The sequence below is a fragment of the Pinus tabuliformis genome, chromosome 3_1 (assembly GCF_031772625.1).
Source record: "Pinus tabuliformis cultivar Carrire ecotype Pingquan chromosome 3_1, CPIR1, whole genome shotgun sequence".
NCBI lineage: Eukaryota > Viridiplantae > Streptophyta > Pinopsida > Pinales > Pinaceae > Pinus > Pinus tabuliformis.
In genome coordinates, this window is record NC_142301.1 from 559,982,222 (window position 1) to 560,008,645 (window position 26,424).

The 26,424-nt window shown below is 37.7% G+C and overlaps 1 protein-coding gene across 1 annotated transcript; it reads left to right on the forward strand.

Annotated features, from left to right (window-relative positions):
* Positions 1-12,313: 12,313 nt before the first annotated feature.
* Positions 12,314-17,274, forward strand: LOC149188222 (putative LRR receptor-like serine/threonine-protein kinase At1g67720). The gene is made up of 15 exons (XM_089412958.1): positions 12,314-12,562; positions 12,739-13,288; positions 13,455-13,924; positions 14,005-14,131; positions 14,235-14,306; positions 14,552-14,620; positions 14,719-14,790; positions 14,917-14,988; positions 15,120-15,316; positions 15,418-15,626; positions 15,772-15,898; positions 16,001-16,069; positions 16,187-16,376; positions 16,505-16,637; positions 16,771-17,274. The coding sequence occupies exons 1-15, from the start codon at positions 12,439-12,441 to the stop codon at positions 17,116-17,118; spliced, it is 2,829 nt and encodes a 942-aa protein (XP_089269084.1). The 5' UTR covers positions 12,314-12,438; the 3' UTR covers positions 17,119-17,274.
* Positions 17,275-26,424: the final 9,150 nt, after the last annotated feature.

A 26,424-nucleotide genomic window follows, 5' to 3' on the forward strand; every position in this document is an offset into this window, starting at 1 on the left:
TTATTTACTTGAACATTCGCTTTGTTGAGAATAGTCACGGTAGCAAATGAAGCTTCACCCCAGAAGGTTGTAGGAGTTCCAAGTTCATCAAGCATAGCTCGAGCCATTTGTTGAACTATTGTGTTCATTCATTCCACCACAACATTTTGTTGATGAGTTCTGGTGACGGAGAATTGCCTTTTTATTCCATGTTCACAAAAATTAAATAATTCATCTGATATGAATTCTCCCCCTCGATCAAATCTGAGATATTTGATTTTTCAATATGATTCATTTTTAATTAAAGCTTTGAAGGATTTAAACTTTTCAAATGCTTCATATTTATTCCTTATTAGACCTATCCAACACATCATGGAAAAATCATCAATAAATAAAATAAAGTATTCTTCTCCACAAGGTGAATTTTTCCATGTTGGTCCACATAAATCAATATGGATGAGTTCAAGAGGCTTACTTGTTGATCATTCATTTTCACTTAAATGAAATCTGGTTTTCTTACCGACTTGACATGATTTGCATATGGTATTTTCTGGGATGCTGATATCTGGAAGATCACGGACTGCCTTGAGCCTGCATGCTTTTCTTATTTAAGAAAAGCTTAAATGCCCCAATCTTCTGTGCCATAACTAGTTTTCATCTATTTTGCTTAGATAGCATTGTTGTTATTCTCCTTTGAGTATGTATAAATTGTTTGGAGTTCTTGTACCTTTGATTAATTCTTTCCTATATCAAGCTCATGAACCACACATATGTTTGATCGAAACACAAATTCATTTCCTTGATCACACATTTGACTGACACTCAACAAGTTATGCTTTAAACCATCTAAATACATGACATTTCCAGCTTTAACCTCGTCTTTCAAGAAAATAGAACCTTTACCTTTAACGACAGCTGGTGTGTCATTTCCAAATGAGACATTCTTTTCCCTTTCTAAAGCATTATATGAATGAAGTGTCTCTTTATCACCAGTCATGTGTCTGGAGCATCGGTAGTTGATGTACCACTGATTCTCTTATCCTTATGCATACATATCTATGTCACATCTTTTTTATTGAGATTCCTTCTTTCTCCATATCTTGGAATTTGATGATGTTTTCTCCTTTGGCCGAAATTTTCTCTTGCATTCATATTCTTCATGACCAACATTGTTACAAAACAAACATTCTATTCTATCTTCAAGAGGAGAAAAGTTATTATAGGAACTTTTCTTGATTCCTGTTACACTCCTTTGATTTCGTGCTTCTCTAGTAATGATGGTTTTGTAAGCAACACATTGAGTAGCCTTATGCCCAAAGTTATGACATGAAAAACATTTTCCATTAAAGAAGTTTCTGCGATCATAGAATATTTTGGCATTGTTTACTTGTTTGTTGATGCTTCTATCGATGTTCATCCTTGGAGTAAATTCAACATGATTAACCTGATGAGTACTTTTAGGCTTTTGCTGACGATTGGCATACTATTCACTTGTCTTTGTTGCATCAAGATAGCTTTTAGTGGAGGCTGGTGGGTTTTGAGATTGGGATGATTCTTCAGTATATCCAAGACCTGTCTTTATAAGAGGAGAAAACTAAACTTTAATGATTTCATTTAAAGTTTCTAATCCTTTAGAAAATCTAAGATTAAGAAATTTTGTCTTCTCAAGTTCTTTTCTTAGACCCAGAACTTCACATTCTAGTTTTTCATTATGCTTTTCTCTTTCAGTGAATTGATGTGTCAACGTATCTATGATCATATTCTTTTCCTCTAAACAGATTTTGAGTTTTGTGATTTCTTCAAGAAAGTCCTCCTCTTCTAAGGAATCCAAAAAATCATCATTGTCATAAGCCATGAGTAGTTTATAATCTTTTTCAGTTTCATCTTCATCATTATTAGATAAACCATCACTATCTTCATGAGTATAGTAACTCCTTCTATTAACAACTTGTTTTCTATTGTCTTTTGCATATTCCTTTCCCTTTTCATATTTATCTTTATGAGGATATTTGGCAGCATAATGGCGACTCTACCACAAGAAAATCATTTGAATGGTAGCTTACCTCTGAATCTTCCAGAAGCCCATTGAAGCTTCTTGACTAAATTTACCTCATGTTCTTCTTACGAAATGTATCCTGGTTCATTGTGCTCTTCCTTTTCTTTTCCCTTTGCTGAAGCTTTAAAAGTGACTTCTCTCATATATGATGGACCTCCTTTCCTCATTTCAAAGGCAATTAGAATTCCATGGATTTGAACCATAGTAATAGATTGAAGATCCTATTTTTCTTCTATGGTAGATACTTTTGACTCAAATTTAGAAGACAAAGATCTCGAAATTTTCTCTACTAAAGTAGATTCCTTTATCTCTTCACCTAGAGTCTTCATATAATTAACAATCTCATCTACACGTAAAAAATAACTAGCAATACTCTCATCACTATGCATCTTAATAGTTTCATATTGAATTCTGAGAGTTTGAAGCTTAGCATGTTTTACTTGGGAGTCTTCTTCATACTTCTGAATGATTTTGTCCCATGTCTCTTTGGCTGCCTTGAGATGCATGACTTTGACAAATTCTGATTCTGATATTCTTCCCAATAAAGTATTGGTTGCTTTGGAATTGGCTTCGTATAACTTCTTTCCTGTTGAATCTATAGGTATTGCTACTGGAAATTGATATCATCCTTCCACAATTTCCCAAACATCGGCTCCAAGCGATTGAAGATAGGCTCTGGTTCTTATTTTCCAATATACCAAGTTGTTTCGATTAAAGATTGGTGGTCTGATAGATCCCATGCCTTCATGATTTTTCGTCTTGGAATATCTTCCTTCAAGCGATCAAGATTCTTCTAAAGGACCTCCTCTGATACCAATTGTTGGAAATAATACTGAGAGGGGGAATGAATCAGTATTTACAGTTCAATAATATTTTATTTCCCAAACATATTTATATATGCTACTTCATTGAAGTGAACTTGCATGTACACACTACTGTGATTAGAGAAACCAACGTATATCCAGAGAACTTATGATTTAGTCAATTTATCATCTGTAGATCTTTAATCAATGCATCACTAAGTTATTATACAAGAACTATGTGCTATAATGATATAATAAACCATCACACATAAGAAACACACATGAAAACCAACATTTAAGGTGGAAATGCAATGCGGGAGAAAAACCACCTGTTGTTGTCATCTCTGTCTTCTTTTAATATGAAGGAAATTTGTTCACAATCTTGTACTGTTGCAGACTCATACCAATACACAAGCACCCACCCGCAAAAGACTACAACCTTCTCTCATTTTTTTCTTCTACTGGAAGGGAGCGACAACCCCCTAGCTCTTGCACTAGCTGATGTGGTTACTAGTACGTAGGCGCTAGCCTACCGAAGGCTACGACCTTCTCTCTTCCTCCAGGAACAATGTTTCATTAATTTTCAAACTGGATGCTCCTGGTACACAAAAATACAAATTAAGGCCTTGTTTCATCAAATTTTGATACTCGACCCATCAGAAACTTTGAAACTCAAACTCCATCAACCAATAATCAGTTAATATGAACAATCAGATCATTGTCACCAGAACACTGTGTTGAACCCAGAAACTTGCATCATCATTCTGAAACAACTTCAACCTCAAAAATCATACATCAAAATCCATACCTTACTCTATCAAACCCAACCTGTGTGTATATGCTACTTCCTTTATCCAAACATGTGTATACCTTCAAAACTACTGAAACATAAAATTTTCTGAGTCAAGTTTGTATCAACCAGCAATATACTGAACATCTACTATCAATTTACAGAGCTCTAGAGAGGCAGTAGCAGAGATAACCCTTCTCACTTAAACAATCGATCAATCAGACACCAAACTCCTTATGCATTCATATCTAAGAAGACTTAATTGAAAGACAGCTATAAAACCATAGAACTGATCATATAGATGAATCATTTCTGAAGAATAGGCTTTTCTTTTGTATACGCTACTTGGAAGAGTCGAAACTGTGTGTATATGCACCTTTACTGAGGCAAACCATCGTATAGATATGTAAATATTAACTCACAACTTCGTTGTTATTCTAGACGTCAGACATACCCAGATCATGAAATTTAAAGAATAAAATAGGTGTACGCTCTCAGATCTAGCCCAACCAAAATCAGATCATTCAATGATAAGTCATTTCAGGTCTCATGATCCTGATCAAACATTGAATTCAATGTGCATAAAACATTTAAGATCGTATCACAAAAATAGCCCCTACAACATAAAATATACTTCAGATAGAAGTATTCCTGAGAAGCCCTTTCACTTGCACACCTTGGAGCTTTAATTTTCTCCTCCTTATATAGATTTTATCCTATATCAATACCTCGGACCAAAACCACACATAGGACCAGTGGTATTCTTGGACAGGATCAAATAGTGGTTACTCCACTCAATATTGTGGGCTAATACCATGGTATTGACCATTGGTATTCTTTACTCTTGAATTTCCTTGATTTTCCAACCTATATGTGCTTTTCCTCTTCTGAAAGTGTGTGTATACATATACGCTCTTTTTGTTCTGTGAACCTGTGTGTATATACTCCTTTGACAAAGTGGACCTGTGTATACATCTTAAAATTCTTTACACCATCCTTTTCCTTCAACTTCTTCATTCTAATTACTAGACCTTAGTTCCATCTTCCTGTTCTTCTGTACCAATGCCCGGCTACCTCTGAAATGATTTTTTACACTCTGAGTTTCCTTTTATCATAACTGAACTCACTTGTAAGTGAGTTTCCATCAAGGACAACACTTGTATCATAATGCCAATAACAAGAAGTGTGAATATATGAAACAAGTTTCGATTGTCCTTCGTCTGCACCTCCATAAATAGAGCAACCAAACATAATTTTGAGAACATAGCCAAATTTTCATAATAGCCTTCAAAACTGCATGTTAGGTCATTCATAGAGAAATTTCACCATAGCTATTTTGCATCCTGATGCCCAATAAAATGAACCCACTTTGACTTAATAATGTGCTCAATTGCTATAAATTTTGAAAAATGTTATATGTGCTAACCATTTAAAGTTATGCAAAGTGTGCCTGTGGATATGTAGAAAAAACTTTCATTCAGAGCCACCCACAGAGGTATGAAAATTGTGGATAAAAATTTATGTTATTTGTTTCACATACATGTTCTCCTGCATAATATTTCTTGCCTGCACGCATTTTCCCACATGTGGAGTACAAAGATGATATATGTTTTAATTGTGCTTCCTCTACAGCACCACACTTACAGGTCTTGGACATATTTTTTAGATATAAACATCACACCAAACCAAAGGTTATGTGTCCCAAACACAAAGGGAATGAGAGAATAACTAACTTCTATTAGTTTCATTATCAAAGCTTTGTAGCTATTTTTACTAATACCGATTCCATCATTAAGTTATCTATCACTAACACTGACACTATTATGCTATTTGTTTAAATAATGATTCTAGAACTAATGCAATTATATGCGTCTTACATAAGTGGGGTGGGGTGAGGGGTGTGTAGAAAATCTGTTGGTAGGTTAACCCGATAATTTGATATAAATCAAAGAAGAATACTATAACCTACTTCTACTATCAATTTGCGGAAGCTTAAAGATCGAGCTGAACAATATAGCTTGAAGAAGAAGAAACAATGGAACAATACACATGAAAATACTTTGGGGAATGCCTCAACTAAAAACCCCACACTATTGTATTATCAAACATGGTGGAAATACATAGGAATTATACAAAGCCTTAGCTGTCACACCTAGCCAACTCTCAGTACAATCCTCACAGATGCTCATAGGAAATCTTGGCTTCTCTCCAACCTTCCTCTCTACCCTCCAAGCTCCTATTTCCTTTCGTTTTTCCTTGTGGATGATTTTCCTATTACCAAGTGGAAAACCAAGCCTTCAAAACTGTGCAATCCTCAAGAATGAATCCTTGACTGCATGCATGAGTTTTCTCTATGAGAAAACACATGCAATTGATAGTACACTGTCCTTGAACATTTATCTCAACTGGGTCTTTCTCATAATAGACATGCATAGGTTTCTGATGAGGGAATCTTCAGTTAACTGGAGTAGCACTAGTTGAGTGCATTAATGCATCAATTGACTCTTAACTCACTATTAGTTCCTCAAACAGTTTGGAACTAATTTAACTAGACTTAACTCAGTAAACTGAGTTAGCTAATTACAACTCAAATATAACTTAATCTTATCTCCTTAAATTTAAGGGATAACTCTTGCATGACTTCAAAAAGACTTCTAACTTGAATTTCTCCAACTAATTAATTTAAAATAAATTAATTAATTATTTACAAGTAGCTGTTAAGACTAAATTAGGTTTTAATTCACAATTTAATTCAAGGAAAATTTAAATTGTAATATTCTTGTTTCCATATTTCAGCACTCCCTCTCAACAAGAAAGGGATTATCTGCCACCCCGATCCTATCTCTATGGAACTCGAATTTACACTTTGACAATGCCTTTATCAAAATGTCAGTGTCTTGCTCCTCTGTCGAAATATACTGAAACAACATGATCCTCTCAACTACCATCAACAACTTTCTTTACCTTGTAAAGCCAACAAGAACTCACAACTGACTTGTTCTCCAATCTCGGAATCACGTCCCAAACACTGTTACAAACTATGGAGTCATACTCCTCCACCATAACATCAACCCAAATCAGTTTCTACACTGCTTCCTCAAAGAAAGATGGCTTGGTCTCAACAAATTCCCCAGCAAGGGCCATGTATCTAGTGTGTCTCTCAGGTGACCTCCTCTATCTGCGCTGAGAAGATGGTGCTCCCACATTCTCTCTCGTGTCCTCCAACAATTTGTCAGCTTTTCTTGTGCACATCCGTCGATCTCTGGAAGACTCTACTTGAGTGGACATCTCCACTCCTAGAACCTCTACATGCGGCTGCTCCTAGAACCTCTACATGCGGCTCCTCCTTAGGAACTAACAGTTCCTCCACAACCTGTAGTTGGAGCTCCCTCTCAAGGGAAGCTTGCATGGCCTTCTACTCATCAAACTTGAGATCTCTGTGAACCACTGTCCTCCGACTGGTAGGCAAGTACACTCGATAGTTGTGAGCTATATCAATGTACCCCACAAATATCCCCAACTCTGCTATCGGCTCAAGCTTCTTCCATGCATCCTTTGTCACATGGAAATATACCAGTGAACCAAATATCCTGAAGTGACCCACATCTAGTCTCTTACCGGAGAAAGCTTCCTCTGGTGTCTTCATCCCAAGTATGCGATGCGGGCTTCTATTCTGCAAATAGACCACTGTGTTGCATGCCTCAGCCCATAAGTGAAGTGGTAGGCCTTGGTCATGCAGCATTTCCCGTGCTGCCCCTACAATAGTTCTGTTCTTCCACTCTACCACCCCACTCTGCTATGGGTTATGAGGTGCCATCAACTCTCATTTAATTCCTTCCACGGCACAGAAGTCCTTAAACTCTTGACAAGCATAGTCTCCACCATTGTCACTTCTCAAGGCCTTAATCTTCTTCCCTAACTCTTTCTCGACCAAAGCTTTGAACTCACAAAACTTTGTGAAAGTCTGGTCCTTCTTCTGCATGAAATAAATCCAGCATTTACGAAAATATTCATCAATGAAAAGCACATAATACCTTTGCTTCATTGTGGATGCCGTCGAGAATGGTCCACACAAATCAGTATGAACTTGCTTTAAGATAGTCTCTCCTCGATTGCCTCGATCATGAAAGAAAGACTTGGTGTATGTGTCAACTTGCTCAAGTTTAACTTTGGGAAGTCCTGTAGATATCTGTTGCATTATCTTCAAAGCCCCATGATGTAAATGGCCCAACCACCTGTGCCACAACTCGCCAATGTCTTGGCTTTGCACCAATTCTGTTTTCGTACTCAATGTTGTATAATCATCTACCTCTAGTTTATAGGGATTCTTCACTCGAATCCCTATCCTCTTGGTCTAACCTGTGGTTATGTGTCTTAGGAATGCCTTTTGTTTATTGAAGACAACATCGTAGCCTTTGTCCTCCAACATCGTGACCGATACCAAGTTCTTCTTCAGTCCAGGCACATACATCACATCTGTCAAGGTGAGAGGTGCTGCATGCTCCCTTTAAAAAGCAATTGTGCCCACTCCTGAAACACTATACCTTCCATCGTCACCCATCTCTATTCGCATCTTGAGGTCTTTCTCCTCCAAGGCACTGAATAAATTTTTATCACCGGTCATGTGGAATGAGGCTCCACTATTAAGATACCAGACACAACCCATCATCGATGACACCATGCATGCGATGAGGGTAAAGTCCATTTCGAACTGAGAGGCTAACGCCTCACCTTCCGATCCTTCCAGGTATCCGTTCTTCGACTTCTTCAATGGGCAATTAGTCGCATAATGTCCCATCTTGTGAAAATTAAAGCATCTTACTTTAGACATGTCACCCTTCTTCCCTCCGTGAGAAGAATTCGATTTGAAATGGGATGTCTTTCCCTTCCCTTTCCTTGCCTTACTTGCTAAGGCCAGATTTTCTTCATCATCATTCTTGGATGAAGAACCATCTCTTGTGCTCCTCCTGATCTCCTCCTGCTTAAGATCCAACCACAGTCGTTCCCAATCTGGCAGTTTCTCCCTTCCATTCACAGAGTCCTGGTAGCTATTTCAACTCTTTGGAAGGCCAAGGGGAGCAAGGCTCATCATATCATCATCGGCAGTAGTTATTCCCATACTACCAAGCTCATCTCTATAGGTGATGAGCTTGTTCAAACATGTGGAAATAGTATCGCCCTTCTCCATCTTGATTCTTTGAAGCTTATCCTTGAGCGCCAATTTCCTCTGGTCGCTACTGTTCTATTAGAGGTCCTTCAATGTCTTCCACATTGAAAATGGAGTATCCTTCCCATGGAAACTCAAGACAATATGGTCTCGAACTCCCTCAAGGATGATCCATCTTGCCTTCGCCACACACTTCTTCCACTCGGCCAACTCTTGTACATTAGTTGAAGTTGGCTTTAGGATTTCTTGATCAATGAATTCCTTCAAGACATTGTCTTCTAATACAGCCTCCATCCTATCTTTCCATGCTATGTAATTCGAGCTACCTTCCAGGGCATACTCAAGTCTCAAGCCATAGAATGCCATTGGCCAACGTTGAAGTATGATATGAATTCGATTTGTACTTGCAACCCCGAACTTCAAACTTCGAATTCTCTTTCCAGTACTCCATTCACAACTCCGATACCATGTAGAAAATCTGATGGTAGGTTAACCCGATAATGCAATATAAATCAAAGCATAATACTATAGCCTACTTCTACTATCAATTTGCAGAAGCTTAAAGATCGAGCTGAACAATATAACTAGAAGAAGAAGAAACAATGGCACAATACACATGAAAATACTTTGGGGAAAGCCTCAACTAAAAATCCCACACTACTGTATTATCATACATGGTGGAAATACATAGGAATTATACAAAGCCTTAGCTCTCACAGCTAGCTAGCTCTCAATACAATCCTCATAGATTCTCACAGGCAATCTTGGCTTCCCTCCAGCCTTCCTCTCTACCCTCCAAGCTCTTATTTCCTTGCGTTTTTCCTTGTGGATGATTTGCCTATTACCAAGTGGAAAACCAAGCCTTCAAAACTGCACAATCCTCAAGGATGAATCCTTGACTGCATGCATGAGTTTTCTCCATGAGAAAACAGATGCAACTGATAGTACATTGTCCTTCAACATTTATCTCAACTGGGTGTTTCTCAGAATATACTTGCATAAGTTTCTGATGAGGAAATCTTCAGTTAACTGGAGTAGCACTAGTTGAGTGCATTAATGCATCAACCGATTGTTAACTCACTATTAGTTCCTCAAACAGTTTGGAACTAATTTAACTGGACTTAACTCAGTAAAATGAGTTAACTAGTTACAGCTCAAATATAACTCAATCTTATCTCCTTAATTTAAGGGATAACTCTTGCATGACTCCAAAAAGACTTCTGACTTGAATTTCTCCAACTAATTAATTTAAAATTAATTAATTAATTATTTCCAAGTAGCTGTTAAGAATAAATTCGATTTTAATTCACAATTTAATTCAAGGACACATTAAATTGGAATATTCCTGTTTCCATATTTCAACAAGGTGGAATACAATTAACCTAGATCTTCATAAATTTTATACATTGTACATAATACCGAGGTGTAGATAAAGAAACAAGGAAGTAGGGAGGAAGCACCTTCATACTTTGGACAATGTATCAACATTTCCTGTCAGTAGTGAAAATATTGTAATTGAAACTTCTCAACATCATCCATGTCTTCTACAACGAGAAACCCTCTATTATACGGTAGACACAAGGAAAATATCATCATAAGAAAATGGTAAAAAAATATGACTAGATGGGATGCTAGACTGAGAAAATGAAACAAATAATTCTATGACCGTAAATTGTGTCCATATGCCTATTAATATTTATGTGCATGTTAACATTGATGACCGTGGAACTCGAAATTAAAGTTTTTTCGAAAATAACTAATACTTAAGGTTCAAAAAGCATGAGTTTATCTTTTAGCATTCATGGACGACCAACGTTGCAATTTTGAAAATAAATCCAAAAGAAATAATTTACCCATCAATATTGATTAATGTACAAAATCTGAAGAATAATGATAAACGTTTAATTTGCTGTTGTCATGAAGAAAATAACATAGTTATGAATATATTAATTAATATATTTATTTTCTTATTTTTAATTAAATTTATTGTAAAATACAATGATATACTTTTATTGTAAAATACAATGATATACTTTTATTAAAGAAAATCTTATTTTCAAAATATAAAAATTAAAAAATAAAACACAAGCAAATCAATATAAAGTAATGCACAAACACCTTTTCATGAATGATATATGTATTTAAAAATGTAACGCTGCCAACTGTCATGTATGCGAATACATTTATATGTATATAGTTATATATTTAATAAAACACATAAGCGAATCAATATAAAGTAATGCACAGACCCCTTCTCTTGACTAGAGCAATATATGTATTGATAAATGTAACAGTCCCAACTGTCATATGTGCCAATACATCTATATGCATATGAATTATATATTTTATAGGGTGTTTAGGGTTGGTGCACATTCACATCCTTTTGGGGATAAAAAAATAATAATAATATTTTTTTTAATATGATAATGGAAATAATTAGATTTAAATTCAATATAATTGAAAATAGTAATAATAAAAAATATAAATATTTGTTAATTATAATATAGTAAAATAAAAATTATACGATAATTTTTATATTTTTTTTAATCAAAATGAAATTAAAATAGAAAAGTAAAATATAAATATCAATAATTTAAAGAAATAAAATAATATATTAAATAATTATGTATTTAGTGTGTAGATTATTTTTTATAGATGAATGTGATTTTTTCTTCAAAATACATTTTTGAAAAATTTATTGGAAGCAGAAGTAAACAACTTAAACTCAAACTCAAGTTTTTTAAAATTTTCTATAAAATTTTCATTAAAATTAACAATAAAAAAGTTATTTAATTTATAAATTAGACTATACCTATATTTAATATATAAAACATTAAAAATTATATATATATATATATAATCTCAAATTTTGTGATGTATTATAATTTTTTGAAACAAATTTCAGATTAATTATATAAAATTGTAATATAATCATTCTATATAATTAATTTGAAAATTATCTCAAAAATCTATTAGATATATTAAAAATTGGATTTTTATATATTAAAAATTGGATTTTTATATTATTTTGTTTATGGACAAAAGTGAAGTGTTATTAGATAGTACACATTAAAATTAACTAGAAAAGAATTAGCATTAAAATTAAAAGATTTCTAATTAACTAATCAATAATAAAATAAATAAGTCAAAATAAAAATAAAAAAATCATTTAAAAATAATTTTAAATAACCCTAGGTACTGATTAACACTGTTGAGAAAGATCAAAGAGTTTAAAACTTAAAACCGTCTTGATAATATAAATAAATAAATAATACTAATTAACACGGGTGAGAAAGATCGCATACTTTAAAATTTATCACCTCTTGAAAAAAGAAATAAAAATAATAATTATTCGGACAATTAGGACGGTAAGAATTTCGAATCTAAGGCCCCGTTAAAACAATTGTCTCCAGGAAAATCACCCTGTGAGGGTCTGATAGGCAATTCACCAATCAAAGTCCATCCTGGCTCATATATAACATACATAACATTAATTCTGATGCAGTCCTTTATTCCACGGAAACTGCTATTCGATCTGTTAAAAACGAATATCACGAAGATAAATCAGGAATACGATTACTTGAAACGCTTCTGACTTGCCATTTGCGCCCATTCGAATCTTAGCTATGATGAACTTCCTTCGATGGTAGAATATTGGGCACTCATCAAAATTGGCCCAACTGTCGGGAAAATGGGTTGTGGCAAATGGAACGGTTTGGTGGCTATCAGTGTGTTGTTTCGCGTACTCGCTGTTATTGCTCAGCCAGGTGGGTAATTCTATCTTCATAAACAATTATCGTGCACATTCTCAAGGCAGGAATTGTTCAGTTTCGTTAATTTGCCAATCATAATTGATTTTTTGTTTTTGTTTTTAGGGCATGGTCATCTATAGTTTCATGTTTATATATTGCTTGTTTAACACGTTATACTTTTGAGGAAGCAGGATTTCTGAGTATAAGTTGCGGAGGGAATACAACTCACACTGACGAAAACAATATAACATGGGTTAGTGATGCTGATTACATACACGTCGGTGTGCCAGCAAACACAGGGAACGCTTTTTCCAAGGGTTCTTACTTGCATAATCTACGTTTTTTCCCAAAGCCTCTATACAAATCTTGTTATGACTTGCCTGTGGCTCCCGATGTGCCTTACCTCTTAAGGTTATGGTTTGCAGTTGGAAATTACAGAGGATTTCAAAATTCGTCAAGTTTCGCTTTCTCGTTCTCTATAGAGACACTGGGTATGTTGGCTGTGCAGAACATATCAAAAACAAACATGAAAAATATGACTCCATTGAATTATGAACAAGTGTTGCTTAGTTCTGGCAGAGAACTGTATGTTTGCTTGATCAGAACCTCGGATACCTACGATCCCTTTATCTCTGCTATCGAGTTGAGGGCCCTCCGGCATGGCATGTATCAACAGGCTAAGCCAGGAACAATGTTGAGTTTAATATCAAGATGGGATGTTGCTGGAAATTCGACGGTCAGGTAAACTTTTTTAAAATTGGTATGTTTTGCGTACGGAAGTTTAAGGGCCATAAGTTTTACATACCAAAGTTGCGAAAATGATTGCTAGTTTTGCCCTTTCAGGTTACTGCTGAAGAGATGCTGAATATCTTCTGTACGCTGAATAACTTTTTTTATGGTGAAGCAGGTATCCTCAAGACGAGTTCGACCGCTTGTGGTCTTCAGATCCGGGTTGGTGGGTTTCAGGTCCACCTAGAGATCCTCTACGCCTTGTGAATTCCCAAGAGCCCATTTCGACAAACCATACCCAAGACCTTCCGCCATCTGTAGTGATGCAAACGGCCCGTTTTAGCCACCAAGACTGCCTATTTCTCAATCTGATTGTACCATTCGACAATACTAAATCATTATTGCTTTTATATTTTGCCAATATCGTGCAGGTTAATATGAGCTTTGATGTTATAATAAATGGTAACGCAAGTACTAATATTGATATGGCGCAAAACTATTTTGCGTTGGAAAGACCTTTTTTGTTGAACGACAAACAATACACAGTGCAGATTTCGAGGATCAACCAATCGATTCGTTCTACCATACTCAATGCTTTAGAGTTTTACGCTATGTTTGATACTCAACGGGCAACATATTCGAAAGATAGTAAGTGCTGCCTCCCCTAAAACGATAACTCATTTGAGATTCCCGATATTCAGTTTAACTAATTCCGGTCAACTATGCAGTTGACGCTCTGGAGGCTCTCAAAATGAGATTTGGAATAACAGAGTGGATTTCTGATCCTTGCTATCTGATCGAGTGGAATGGAATTGGCTGTGATAACAGCTCTTCGTCCATAAGAATTTCCGAAATGTAAATTTAACTGTTTGCCATTCATTATTTTATATTTTAAGCTGTAAAACTGACCGTGTTTATCGGTGATAAGATGCAACGTTAGATAATATTGTGTCGGCAGTAATTTGTCAGGACGGAAGCTAACAGGACCTGTACCTGAAAATCTTGGGGAATTGACGGCATTAGTAAACATGTACGTAAAATTGTCTCATATTTTTCTGTATATCTGTAACTAGGAATATCCATCTCTGAATTAATGTTCCCAAAATTAGTGAATATATTATTGTCTAGATATTAGTGTATAAATTATTGTCTAGATATTCACAGCCGAAATATAAGTGAATGGTGCGAACGGCTTATTAATTGAACATAGTTTGTCTTTAAAGATTAGACATCATCGCGTAACTGGCACTAATCCATTCGTATTGACATTACCAGGTCTCTTGACAATAACCATCTGCAGGGACCATTGCCAGATTTTTCAAATTTAACCAGGTTGGAAAGACTGTAAGTTTCTTTTCAATATAAACCTTGCGTTTTCACAAAACCATGCTGATCTTCCTTTCAATAAAAAAATGCAAAGACTCATTTCGTTTCTTGTGCAGACATCTTCAAAACAACAACTTGACCGGTAGAATTCCAGACTGGCTCTGGGGACTCGAGAATCTTCGAGAGTTGTAAGCCACTCATCCTTTTATTAAAAATAGTAGTAAAATCATATAGCAATTGTTTTTTCTCTTTGTGGTGATTTGCCCAGGTTTATACAACGTACAGAACAATAAATTGACAAATTGACAGGACAGGTTTGTAGAGAATAATAATTTCAGTGACCGAATTCCTTTCCAACTTTTGCACAAGCCTTCACTGACATTCAGGTAATCTAATTTTTATTTCTCGTTCATGACAAAGATTAGCTTTCACGCTTATTTGGCTATCAATGAAACGAGAGGTGGTAATAAAACTGAATTGGTTTGACGGAAATTCTCGTTCGTTTGATGTGTTGCAGATACTCTGGGAACCCTTACCTATTAAAGCCGTCGAATCCAGAGAAGACCAGAATGACGCTTATCATTGGAATAACATTAAGTGGAAGTCTAATAATAGGCTTAGTGCTGATAGTGATTATTGTGATACGTCGTAAGAAAATCAGGAGAAAAGAGAGCAGCGGGGTGGAAAAGGAATCAAAACATGTTGTGAACGAAGGTCAGGAAAAAAGTCGAGTTTTACGATTTCTAATAGTGGGATTTCCCACGATGAAGTAACGTTTGAACTCACCAAATTTATTTTCAATGATTAAATTGCAGACAACTCAGGGTTTATAATGCCAAATACGGAAAATTCCCGCGCCTATACTCTAGGAGAGATACGGGAAGCCACACAAAACTTTGGACAGAAGATTGGGAAAGGGGGTTTTGGATCGGTTTTCTTTGGTAAGTTGACGGAAGGGAAGGACATAGCTGTCAAAGTGCTTTCCTTGTATTCCAAGCAAGGAATTCAGGAGTTCCTGAATGAGGTAATTGGCATGTAATATGGTTCAATTTTTGGATCCAAACTAATAATGTTTGAACAGATTAACCCTGATTTTACTAACAAGAAAAAATAGAAATTATATATCTTTGCTTGTCAAATTCATCCCAATGCATTGTCTCGATGAGCAGATTGATCTTCTTTCTATAGTCCATCATAAGAACTTGGTGTCTCTATTGGGTTACTGTAAAGAATCAAGAAGGCTTATGCTTGTCTACGAGCACATGCCGGGAGGGTCCCTAAGGGACCACCTTTATGGTAAATATGTTGCTAAGGAACATGTTCAATTGAGTTGATGAACACTAAATATTATATAGACGAAGTAGCGGCATCTTATTTGTCTTTTGGTTTGCTTTCCAGGTCCTTTAGCGGGATATTCTCAGCTAAATTGGTTAACTAGGCTCAAAATAGCTTCAGATGCAGCACAGGGTAACTATTTTTGGTCCAATAATTTCATGATATATATTTTGTGATATAAAAGTTCGTTCGCATTATCTATTGCTCACCATATTTCTGACCTCAACCACCTCCGATTTTTGTTTGAAGGACTGGAATACCTTCATGTAGGTTGCACCCCAAAGATAATTCACAGGGATGTCAAGAGCGCCAACATCCTTCTAGACAAGAATTTCAATGGAAAACTGGCCGATTTCGGCCTTTCCAGAATGACAATTGATGGGGAGGTTTCTCATATTACCACTACAGTGAAAGGAACCTTAGGATACCTGGATCCGGAGTATATAACACATACAAGTCCTTGAATTATTATTTAGGCCAAAGAAATTAGATTATTTGCTACTAGGAGAGGTAATTTGGTTTCTGTTTACGCTGCTTTCTTAACTTTTTTCACTGGATTTTTCACAGGTATTTTAGCACTCAAATGTTGACGGAGAAGAGCGATGTGTATAGTTTCGGAGTAGTTTTGCTGGAGATAATTTGTGGTCGACAGCCAATTAATTCAAAACTACCTGGCGGACAAATGAACCTTATTCGTTGGGTAGGAAATCTGATTAACAAATACCACTTTTTGACTACGAAGCAGCATATTTAACATTAACTTCGGATTATAATTTTGTTTGTATCCGCTTCTACATACTAACAGCAACATTTATCCTTTGTCTTAACTACAGGTGACACCGTATGTGGAGATGGATGATGCTCCTGGCAAGATAGAGGAAATCATAGACAAGAGATTGGGTAGAAATTACTACATTAAATCTATCACTGGCGTTGCCAAATTGGCGATCCGATGTGTTCAGGCCGAGCCATCCTCTAGACCGACCGTCAGCGAGATAGTGGCAGAGCTCGATGAGTACATCAAACTTGAAAAGGATAATGCTTTTCTAATTTCGGAGATTGATGTCGAATATGGAGATTTAGATGCCAGATCGGTCTACTCATCTTTAGATTCCAGTGGGCCCAGAGAAATTGACTTCGGGGAAAGAAGCTCCAAGCTACGTATATCTCGAAAGGGATGATAATTTCACTGATGGCTGTGATCAGCTTGTGGACTGGTAAAGCAAGTCAAGAGATCGCCACGCCGTGTGACGTGGTACCTGTGCCTGTTTATTGTTCCAAATCTCTATCGGGCACGATATATAGCAAGTTTATATATATATATATATATATATATATATATATATGGGCTAGGGCACGATATCTAGCCATAAGTTTTGACTGTCTTGCAGTAAATATTTTGTATATTTTGTGAAACAGTAAACTATTTTATAAAATGGTTAAGATTTTATATTAATAATTTTTTTTATGTTTATTGTTTTTTATTTTGAAATGTTTTCATATATCGTTAGTTAGTTAGTTGACAATTTAATTATAATAGGTTTTTTCTTTTATTTTTTATTTTTTTTAATTTCAATATTTTTAACCAATAAAATTATTCCAAATAAATTTTAGTATATTATAAAATAAATAAATATATCTTTTTAAATATTTATTTATCCAATATATTATTTATATTTTTATGAAACAATTGTTTCATTTATTCTAATAAATAAATACCCCAGGAAATAATTAATTACTTATATATATGTTTTCACGCATGATAATTGGCAGCGTTCCATTTTTAATACATATGTTATACCATCGAAGAAAAGAGTGTCTATGCAATTACTTTATATTAATTTATGGATATACTTTTAAGGATTTGGTGATGTATTTGGTTTTTACACTGTAAATTTAAGATATTTAATTTATATCAATATATTATTTGTATGGTTAGATAGATTTAATTGAATTTCAAATAAATAAATAAATAAATATATATATATATATATATATATATATATATATATTAATTTTTTTTTGCTGACAATGATAAATTAAATTTCTACCAGGAATGCAATTATAACTTAGAGAGAATAATCACATGTATCAATCACGTTTGTGAGGTTTTGTTGTTAATGTGGAGTATGTGGACCCACTTATATGGTTGATTTGCATATTTGACTTATTTTGGTAACTCAGACTATTTATCGAGTCCCTTATGGGTGTTCTTGTTTTCAAAGTAGGCAACCTTACTCTATTTACTTAGTTTCAACAAGGGTCCGTCCGAATAGCCTAACACACTTCTTGAAATGTCTACATGTTGCCCATAATGACAGTAGGTGTGACACCCAAGTTCATTCTCGTCGTCCAACAGTGGTGAGGGTTGTCAGAGGGAGAATCAATGATGATCCCCCTCTCTCTGACTGGGCCTTACGATGGATTTTAAGTTTATAATAAATTTCTTAAATGCATGTCCACCCAATGCTGATGCATAGGCTTGAACAACAAGCTCAAGGTATGCAGAGGAAGAGTTGAGATCCTCAGCAAGAGGAACCATCTTTTGGGAAACTCCATAGAATTATGGTTTGGGTTGTAATATTAGTGCTCTATTTGTCCAACATATTGAAAGTAATGCTTTTATATCATGTGTAGTTGTCATGTGAATCTTTAGATATCAATCTAGAAGCTATTGATTTCTATATTGTGAATTGGAATCATGATCCAACTGTGTCATAGTCAATGTATTATGTTCCATATATTTGTAATTCTTGTGATCAATAAAAAATTGAAGAGTAATTTGTGTTGTGTGCAATTATATTATGTGCTCTGAATCTCAATTTTTAAATTTTTAATATGGTATCAGAGCCCAATCTGAAAGCCTAGATGTGAGAAGCTTGTTGTGAGATATGGATCGTTAAAGATAGCATTACCTGGTTTCTGATGCCTAAGCTGTGCTCGAAAAATCGGTAGTCATTTCTGGCCTATGCACAACTCTGTAACAAGAAGCCCGACAATGGCCAATGAAAGGTAAAATCGCAGTGGCACAAAGGTAGCATTGAATTTATGCAACTATCTGTGAGACGAGTATCCAAGCCCGCAATTTGATTGAATAGAAGCTGCCTGAGAGTTTGGATTGGATGAGATCAAGAGGCTCGAAAGAATATTCCTATGTTGTGAGTTGGAATTATGATCCAACTGTGTCATAGTCAATGTATTATGTTCCATATATTTGTAATTTTTGTGATCAATAAAAAGTTGAAGAGTGATTTGTGTTGTGTGCAATTGTATTATGTGTTCTGGATCTCAAATTTTAATATGGTATCAGAGCCAATCCGAAAGCCGAGATATGGATCGTTAAAGATAATATTACCTGGTTTGTGATGTCATTTCTGGCCTATGCACAACTCTGTAACAGCAAGCCCGACAATGGCCAATGAAAGGTAAAATCGCAGTGGCACAAAGGTAGCATTGAATTTATGCAGCTATCTGTGAGACAAGTATCCAAGCCCGCAATTTAATTGAATAGAAGCCGCCTGAGAGTTTGGATTGGATGAGATCAAGAGGCTCGAAAGAATATTTTCTTGAGTGTGATAAATACAGTGTTGAGGAGCACTAATTGTTGGTAGCCGCAGCCACAATATATTGGAACACAAGAAGTATATATGGTATTATCGAGAAACAAAATCTGAATCTAAAATTGGCTATTATTGGTGGAACGAATGCTGAAGGGATTCAAAAAGTAGTTATATTGGGGCCTATAGCGTTCCCTACTTCTCTCGTTCATTCTGTGGTAGCTGAAATCGATTAGATCTATGAAAGGATTTTTCATGTGGCTCACAATCATGGTCTGAAGCCATTTACATGTCTACGCCAAACAAGAATTTCAAGAAGAGCCACAAGCAGTCACACAATCTAAGCACTGTATTTGAATTTTAATATGTCATGAGTCAAGTGAATTGATTTCGATTTCTTGCAAAAATCTTGTTGACCAAGATCTGCGTGGGATCAACATTTTGCGTTATGATGTCACATTTGGGATCAGGCTCAACACCATTCTCACCTCACACTGCTCAAAGTTCGGACTCCGACTTCTTAGCCTTAAGAACACGTACTACTTCACCACTGAAGAATGCAGTCGCGCCCACTGCCACATTAGAGAATATCGGGCCATCTATGGAGAACCCTTGGCCAGGAGGAGCCCACTACTCAAATCCCAACGGCTTGCATGATTCTTTATCGTTTTGTCCATGGGTAGAGGATATATTTGCATATATAAATAATGCAAGGTTATTATTATGTTATAATGAAGTTGTATTAAAAAAAGCTTAAGAGATTATTTTGGTGTTTTGTGGTTTTATTGGTTATAAAAGGATTGATGGTTTTTAAACTAGAAGTGTAACGCCCTGCGGTTGGCAAGTCAATCAAGCGCGCCCTCCCACAGTGCGAAGTAACCAAGTTATGGAAAATGCGAAGGAGCGACCAAGGATGAGGCGCTATGTTAATATGCGTGGGCAAGTTGGCATTCCACGTTTATATAGCGAGGTGGGGGAGTTCGTCGTGTTAAGCCCACTGAGGAGCGAAGGCAAACGTGGGCGAGTTGGTGGGCGGTCCCGCACCATGGGCGGGCCAACCATACTATGGCGCTATATCGTTTGATGGACGCAGTTGTTGGAAGGATAAACAGAGTGTCAGCAGAGGGCACGACCTCCACACGAAGAAAGCATATATATGCGCGGTGGAAGGATGGCATTTGACCATTGATAATTTGGTCTTCGCTCATCAACGGAGGTGCGAGTAAGGGAGATAACCGCAGCGAAGGCATAGGTTATGTGCCCGGTCGCCAGGCGGGTTATACAAGTCTTGGCACAAAGGTTGAAGGCGCGGCTGGTGGGCGTGCAAAGGCGCCCGCATGCCAAAGATTGTTGAACGAGTTGGTTGTATCTCGGGTGAGGGTCGTGCACGGGCGTGCCCGCCCGCCTTAGCAAGAACTCGTGTATGGTATATATTGTTGGGTTGGAGGGTGAGACCACCGTGCGGTCATGCAAAGGTGGGCGTCCGACTCGATTGTAACCCTAGTCAAGTATAACTCCCGGTCACTTGTAAAAATCTTCTCTTATATAATAAAATATTTACTTGCATATGAATGTGTTCATGCTACTGTTCTATTACTGATGTTTATAATGTTAATGGATTCCGCACATTAATATTATGTTATTCATGAATGAAGATGAATGTTAAGGCGTAGTTCGTAAAGTAAGCTAACAATGGAAGATGTTAATTACTTAGGCGGTGCCGCACTCAGCCAATTTAACGAAAAAAGAATTGGGGGCGTGACAGGTGGTATCAGAGCAGGTTCACAAGTAGTGAAGCCGATGTATGATGACGGAAGCAGAGAACAGATATGTATGCAGGGAAAAGTTATGGAGAAGTCGTGGATGAACAGTCTGGGTTTCGTGGACTTGATGGTTCATGGCAAGACCATTCAAGCTCTGATGGACACGGGGGCCACTCATAACTTCATGATGACACAGTTGGAAAAAGAGGTTGGACTGATGATCTTCCCATCAAATGTGGAAGTCAAGGCGGTGAACTCTAGAGCTAAAGTGGCGGGTTTGGCACACGAAGTGCCTGTACAGATAAAAGACTGGAAGGGTCAATTGGACTTCACAGTGATGGAGATGAACGACTTCGATATGATATTGGGGCAAGATTTCTTGAAGGGCAACAAGGCAATTGTTGTCCCCTTCTGTGATGAGGTGGTGCTGGTTGGACAGTCAGAAACATGGACTTTGCCCACTCATAGGCAAAGGAAGGAAGTCAAGGTGCAGCATGTTTCTACACTAAGTTTGGAGAAGGCTATGAAGGAGTCAGATATGGAGACATATGCGGTGATGTTCAAGGGAGTCAAAGGTGATGCAGTGGGGATGCCTATTCCAACCGAGATTTCTGAGGTGCTGACCAAATATGTAGATTTGATGCCTGATGAGCTGCGAAAGAAACTTCCACCAAGGCGTGCAGTGGACCATAGCATTAAGCTTGAGCCAGGAAAGCAACCCCTGACTAAAGCACCTTATCGGTTATCAGGACCTAAGTTGGAGGAATTGAAATGACAGCTAAAGGAGTTCGCTGATGCAGGTTTCATCAGACCTTCAAGGTCCCCTTATGGAGCTCCAGTATTGTTCCAGCAGAAGAAGGATTCGAATGAGCTACGGATGTGTTGTGATTACCGTGCACTGAACAAGCAGACGATAAGGAATAGGTATCCTTTGCCATTGGCTGCTGATTGCTTTGACAAGCTTGCGAAAGACAAAGTGTTTTCCAAGCTGCACTTGAGGCATGGGTATTATCAAGTGTGGATAGCTAAAGGAGATGAGAAAAAGACCACGATAGTAACAAGGTATGGTAGCTTTGAGTTCCTTGTTATGCCATTCGGGTTGTGTAACGCTCTTACTACGTTTTGCACTTTGATGAATGATGTCCTACGACCATACTTGGATTCGTTCGTAGTAGTGTACTTGGACAATATAGTGGTGTACAGTGACAACATGGAGGATCATAAGAAGCACTTTGCGATGGTATTCGAGGCACTAGAGGAAAATTAGTTATTCCTGAAGAAGTCTAAGTGTGTGTTTTCTCAGATCAAGATTCCGTTCCTTGGACATATAGTTGGTCAAGGGTACATATGGATGGAGTCAAGCAGAGTGAAGGCGATTGATGACTGGGATGAACTGAAGAATGTCCATGAGATGAGGGTGTTTTCAGGCATGACCAACTACCAATGGAAGTTTGTAGAGGGGTACTCTAAGATAACATCATCACTGACAGAAGTATTGAAGAAAGACAAGAGGTGGAGTTGGACGGATAAATGTTAGAAGGCATTTGATGACTTGAAGAGGAGGATGGTTACAACACTGATACTGAGGTTGCCTGACTTCGAGAGACCGTTTGAGGTACACACTAATGCTTCAGATTTTGCCATAGGAGGGGTTCTTATGCAGGATGGGCATCCGATGGCATATGAGAGTCGAAAGTTGCAGGATAGAGAACGAAGATATCCGGTCCATGAGAACGAAGATATCCGGTCTTCATGTGTGGAGGCATTACCTGATTGGGAAGCCGTTTTTTGTCAAGACTGAAAATGTTGCAGCAAGTTATTTTGCATCACAACCGAAGCTTTCTGTGAAGCAAGCTCATTGGAAGGACTTCTTGGCAGAATTCGACATGACTATCGAGTATAGACCGGGAAGACACAATGCGGTAGTAGATGCCCTTAGTAGGAAGGGACAACTTTCAGCATTAGAGGGAGAAGACTGGGCAGAAAGGAGTAGGAGTCGAATTCAGATGTCAGAAGAGATGCAGAATAAGCTCAAGGAAACTGTAGAAACTGATACTTTGGCGCAGAATATAGTGAAGCAGATAAATGAGGGGAAGACACGAAAGTTCTTTCTATAATATGGGTTGTTATTTGGAAACCGAATCTATGTTTCAAATTCATCTGGAATCAAGAGACACCTTTTGAAGGAGTGCCACGACTCACCGTGGGCTAGCAACCCAGGGCAACATCATTCTTTGGATTTGTTGGAAAGGGGATTCTTTTGGGAGAAGATGCGGGAGGATGTAGAGGAGTATGTACATACGTGCATCATTTATTAGCAGGACAAATCGGATAATCAGAGGCAAGGAGGACTGTTGCAGCCTTTACTGATTCCTGAAAGGCCATGGATGAGTGTCTCGATGGTCTTAATTTCTCAGTTGCCATAGGTTGAGGGGTATAATGGGATTATGGTCGTGGTTGATCGTTTTTCCAAGTATGTTGTCTTTGTTCCAACAAAGATGCCTTGTGGAGTCAATCAGACTGCGGAGTTGTTCTTTAAGTACATAGTGAAGTATTAGGGGATGCCATTAAGCATTGTGTCGGACTGAGATCTGCGATTTACAGGTAGATTTTGGACCACATTGTTCAAGTTAGTCGGGATAGAGTTGTTGATGAGTTCGAGTTACCATCCATAGAAAGATGGACAGACCGAGAGGATCAACGCACTCCTGGAGGATTACTTGAGACATTATGTGATGGCTGATCAGAAGAATTGGCCTGAACTCTTGGATATTGCTCAGTTCAGCTACAATATTCAAAAGAGTTCTGCGATAGGGTACAGTCCATTTGAGTTGGTGAATGGACAGATGCTAGTCACACCACATACCATAGTGACAAGAGGTTTCTTGAGGAGTCCTCATGTGAAGAAGTTCATGAAGGCTTGGGATGAGACCTTGGAGCTGGCACGGTTATGCTTGCACAAAGCTACAAGGAGAATGAAGAAATGGGCAGATAGAGGAAGACAGGATGTACACTTCAGTGTGGGAGATATGGTGTTTCTCAGGATTACCGGGGAGCAGTTTCAGCCAGCTAAGGGGACTACGAGCAAACTGACATGGAAGTATGAGGGACCATTTCGAGTGAAGAACAGAGTGGGGGAAGTTGCTTATGAGCTGGAGCTTCTGCACCATATGCACATGAAGTATCCGGTTTTTCACATGAGTCAGTTGAAGAGATGCAGACTTGATGCTGATCATCCAGAGAGAGCTGAGCCACTAAGAGGACCAGCCGGGATTGTGGACAAGCTAGATTTGGAGTTGGAGAAGATTTTGAGCTTCAGAACTATAGGGATTGGTTGCCACATGAAACGGGAATTTCTTGTCAGATGGAAGAATGAACCGAAGGACGAAAGCTAGGAATTGGAGGACTCACTTTAGAGATGGAAGAAGAAGATTGAGAAGTATGATAGGAAGCTACTGAGGAGGTCAGGATTGTCGAGGGAGACAACGATTTTGAGTGGGGGAGGATGTAACGCCCTACAGTTGGTGAGTCAACGGGGCATGCCCTCCCACCGTGCAAAGTAGCCAAGTTATGGAAAACGCGAAGGAATGACCAAGGATGAGGTGCTATGTTAATATGCACGAGCAGGTTGGCATTCCACGTTTATATGGTGAGTTGGGGGAGCTCGTCGTGTTAAGCCGACCGAGGAGTGAAGGCAAACGTGGGCGAGTTGGTGGGCAGTCCCGCGCCATGGGTGGGCTGACCATACTATGGCGCTATATCGTTTGATGGACGCGGCGGTTGGAAGGATAAATGGAGGGTTGGGCGAGGGCACAACCTCCACATGAAGAAAGCATATATATGCGCGGTGGAAGGATGGCATTTCACCATTGATCATTTGGTATTCGCTCATCAACGGAGGTGCGAGTAAGGGAGATAACCGCAACGAAGGCGCAGGTTATGCGCTCGGTCGCTGGGTGGGTTATACAAGTCTTGGCACTAAGGTTGAAGGCGCGGGTGGTGGCCATGCAAAGGCGCCCGCCCACCGAATATTTTTGAACGAGTTGGTTGTATCTCGAGTGAGGGTCGTGCACGGGCGCGCCCGCCCGCCTTGGCAAGAACTCGTGTATGGTATATATTGTTGGGTTGGAGGGTGAGACCACCGTGTGGTCGTGCACAGGTGGGCACCCGACTCGGTTGTAACGCCGATCGAGTATAACTTTCGGTCACTTGTAAAAATCTTCTCTTTTATAATAAAAGATTTAGTTTCATATGAATGTGTTCATGTTGCTGTTCTATTACTCATGTTTATAATGTTAATGGATTCCGCACATTAATATTATGTTATTCATGAATGAAGATGAATGTTAAGGTGTAGTTCATAAAGTAAGCTAACAATGGAAGATGTTAATTACTTAGGCGGTGCCGCACCTGGCCAATTTAACAAACAAAGAATTGGGGGCGTGACAAGAAGCCCTGGTGTCCGAAATGTCAATTCTTGTGTGTTAGTAATTTTGGTTATCAAAAGTGTTGGTGATTCTTAAACTAGAAGCCTCAGTGTCTGAAACAATAATTCTTGTGTAAGGTCAAGTTGTTTAATCAACTCTTGAGCAAAATCAGTATCCAAACCTCCATCCTATCAACTGACAGATTTTTGAAAGAAAAGTATCCGACAGATAGTGGTTGGTCCATAGGATGGTTCATTATTTGACGATCTTATCGCAGAAGCCTCGACGAGCTAATTTATCAATATTGTTGATCCTGCAAAGTTAATCAACAATGATCAGAGGTAGTTACATTTTAAATGGAGGTCAAGTGATAGCTCGAAGATGTGGTGGTGAAAGAGTAGTGTTTGTGAGATTCCAAAGGGGATGTGGGTGCTAATGAAGACCAGTGAGACATATATTTATTTATCATTGTTGTAATATGTTTTCCATGTAAGAATTAAGGGAGGGTGTTGAAATCAATGCTTCCATGTCATGTGTAGTTGTCATTGTGAGTCCCTAGGCATCTCAGTCTACAAGCTACTGATTCCTATGTTGTGAGTTGGAATCATGATCCAAATGTGTCATAGTTAGTGTATTATGTCATATATATTTATAATTCTTGTGATCAATAAAATATTGAAGAGTGATTTGTGTTGTGTGCAGTTGCACACTATGATCTGGATCTCAATTTCTAATACAAC

Excerpts from the sequence above, each read along its gene's own strand:
- LOC149188222 (XM_089412958.1), top strand. The coding sequence starts at position 12,439 with ATGGTAGAATATTGGGCACTCATCAAAATTGGCCCAACTGTCGGGAAA. Across the intron at positions 14,132-14,234 it reads TCCATAAGAATTTCCGAAAT|TAATTTGTCAGGACGGAAGC; the intron begins GTAAATTTAACT and ends TTGTGTCGGCAG. Across the intron at positions 16,070-16,186 it reads AGCTTCAGATGCAGCACAGG|GACTGGAATACCTTCATGTA; the intron begins GTAACTATTTTT and ends TTTTGTTTGAAG.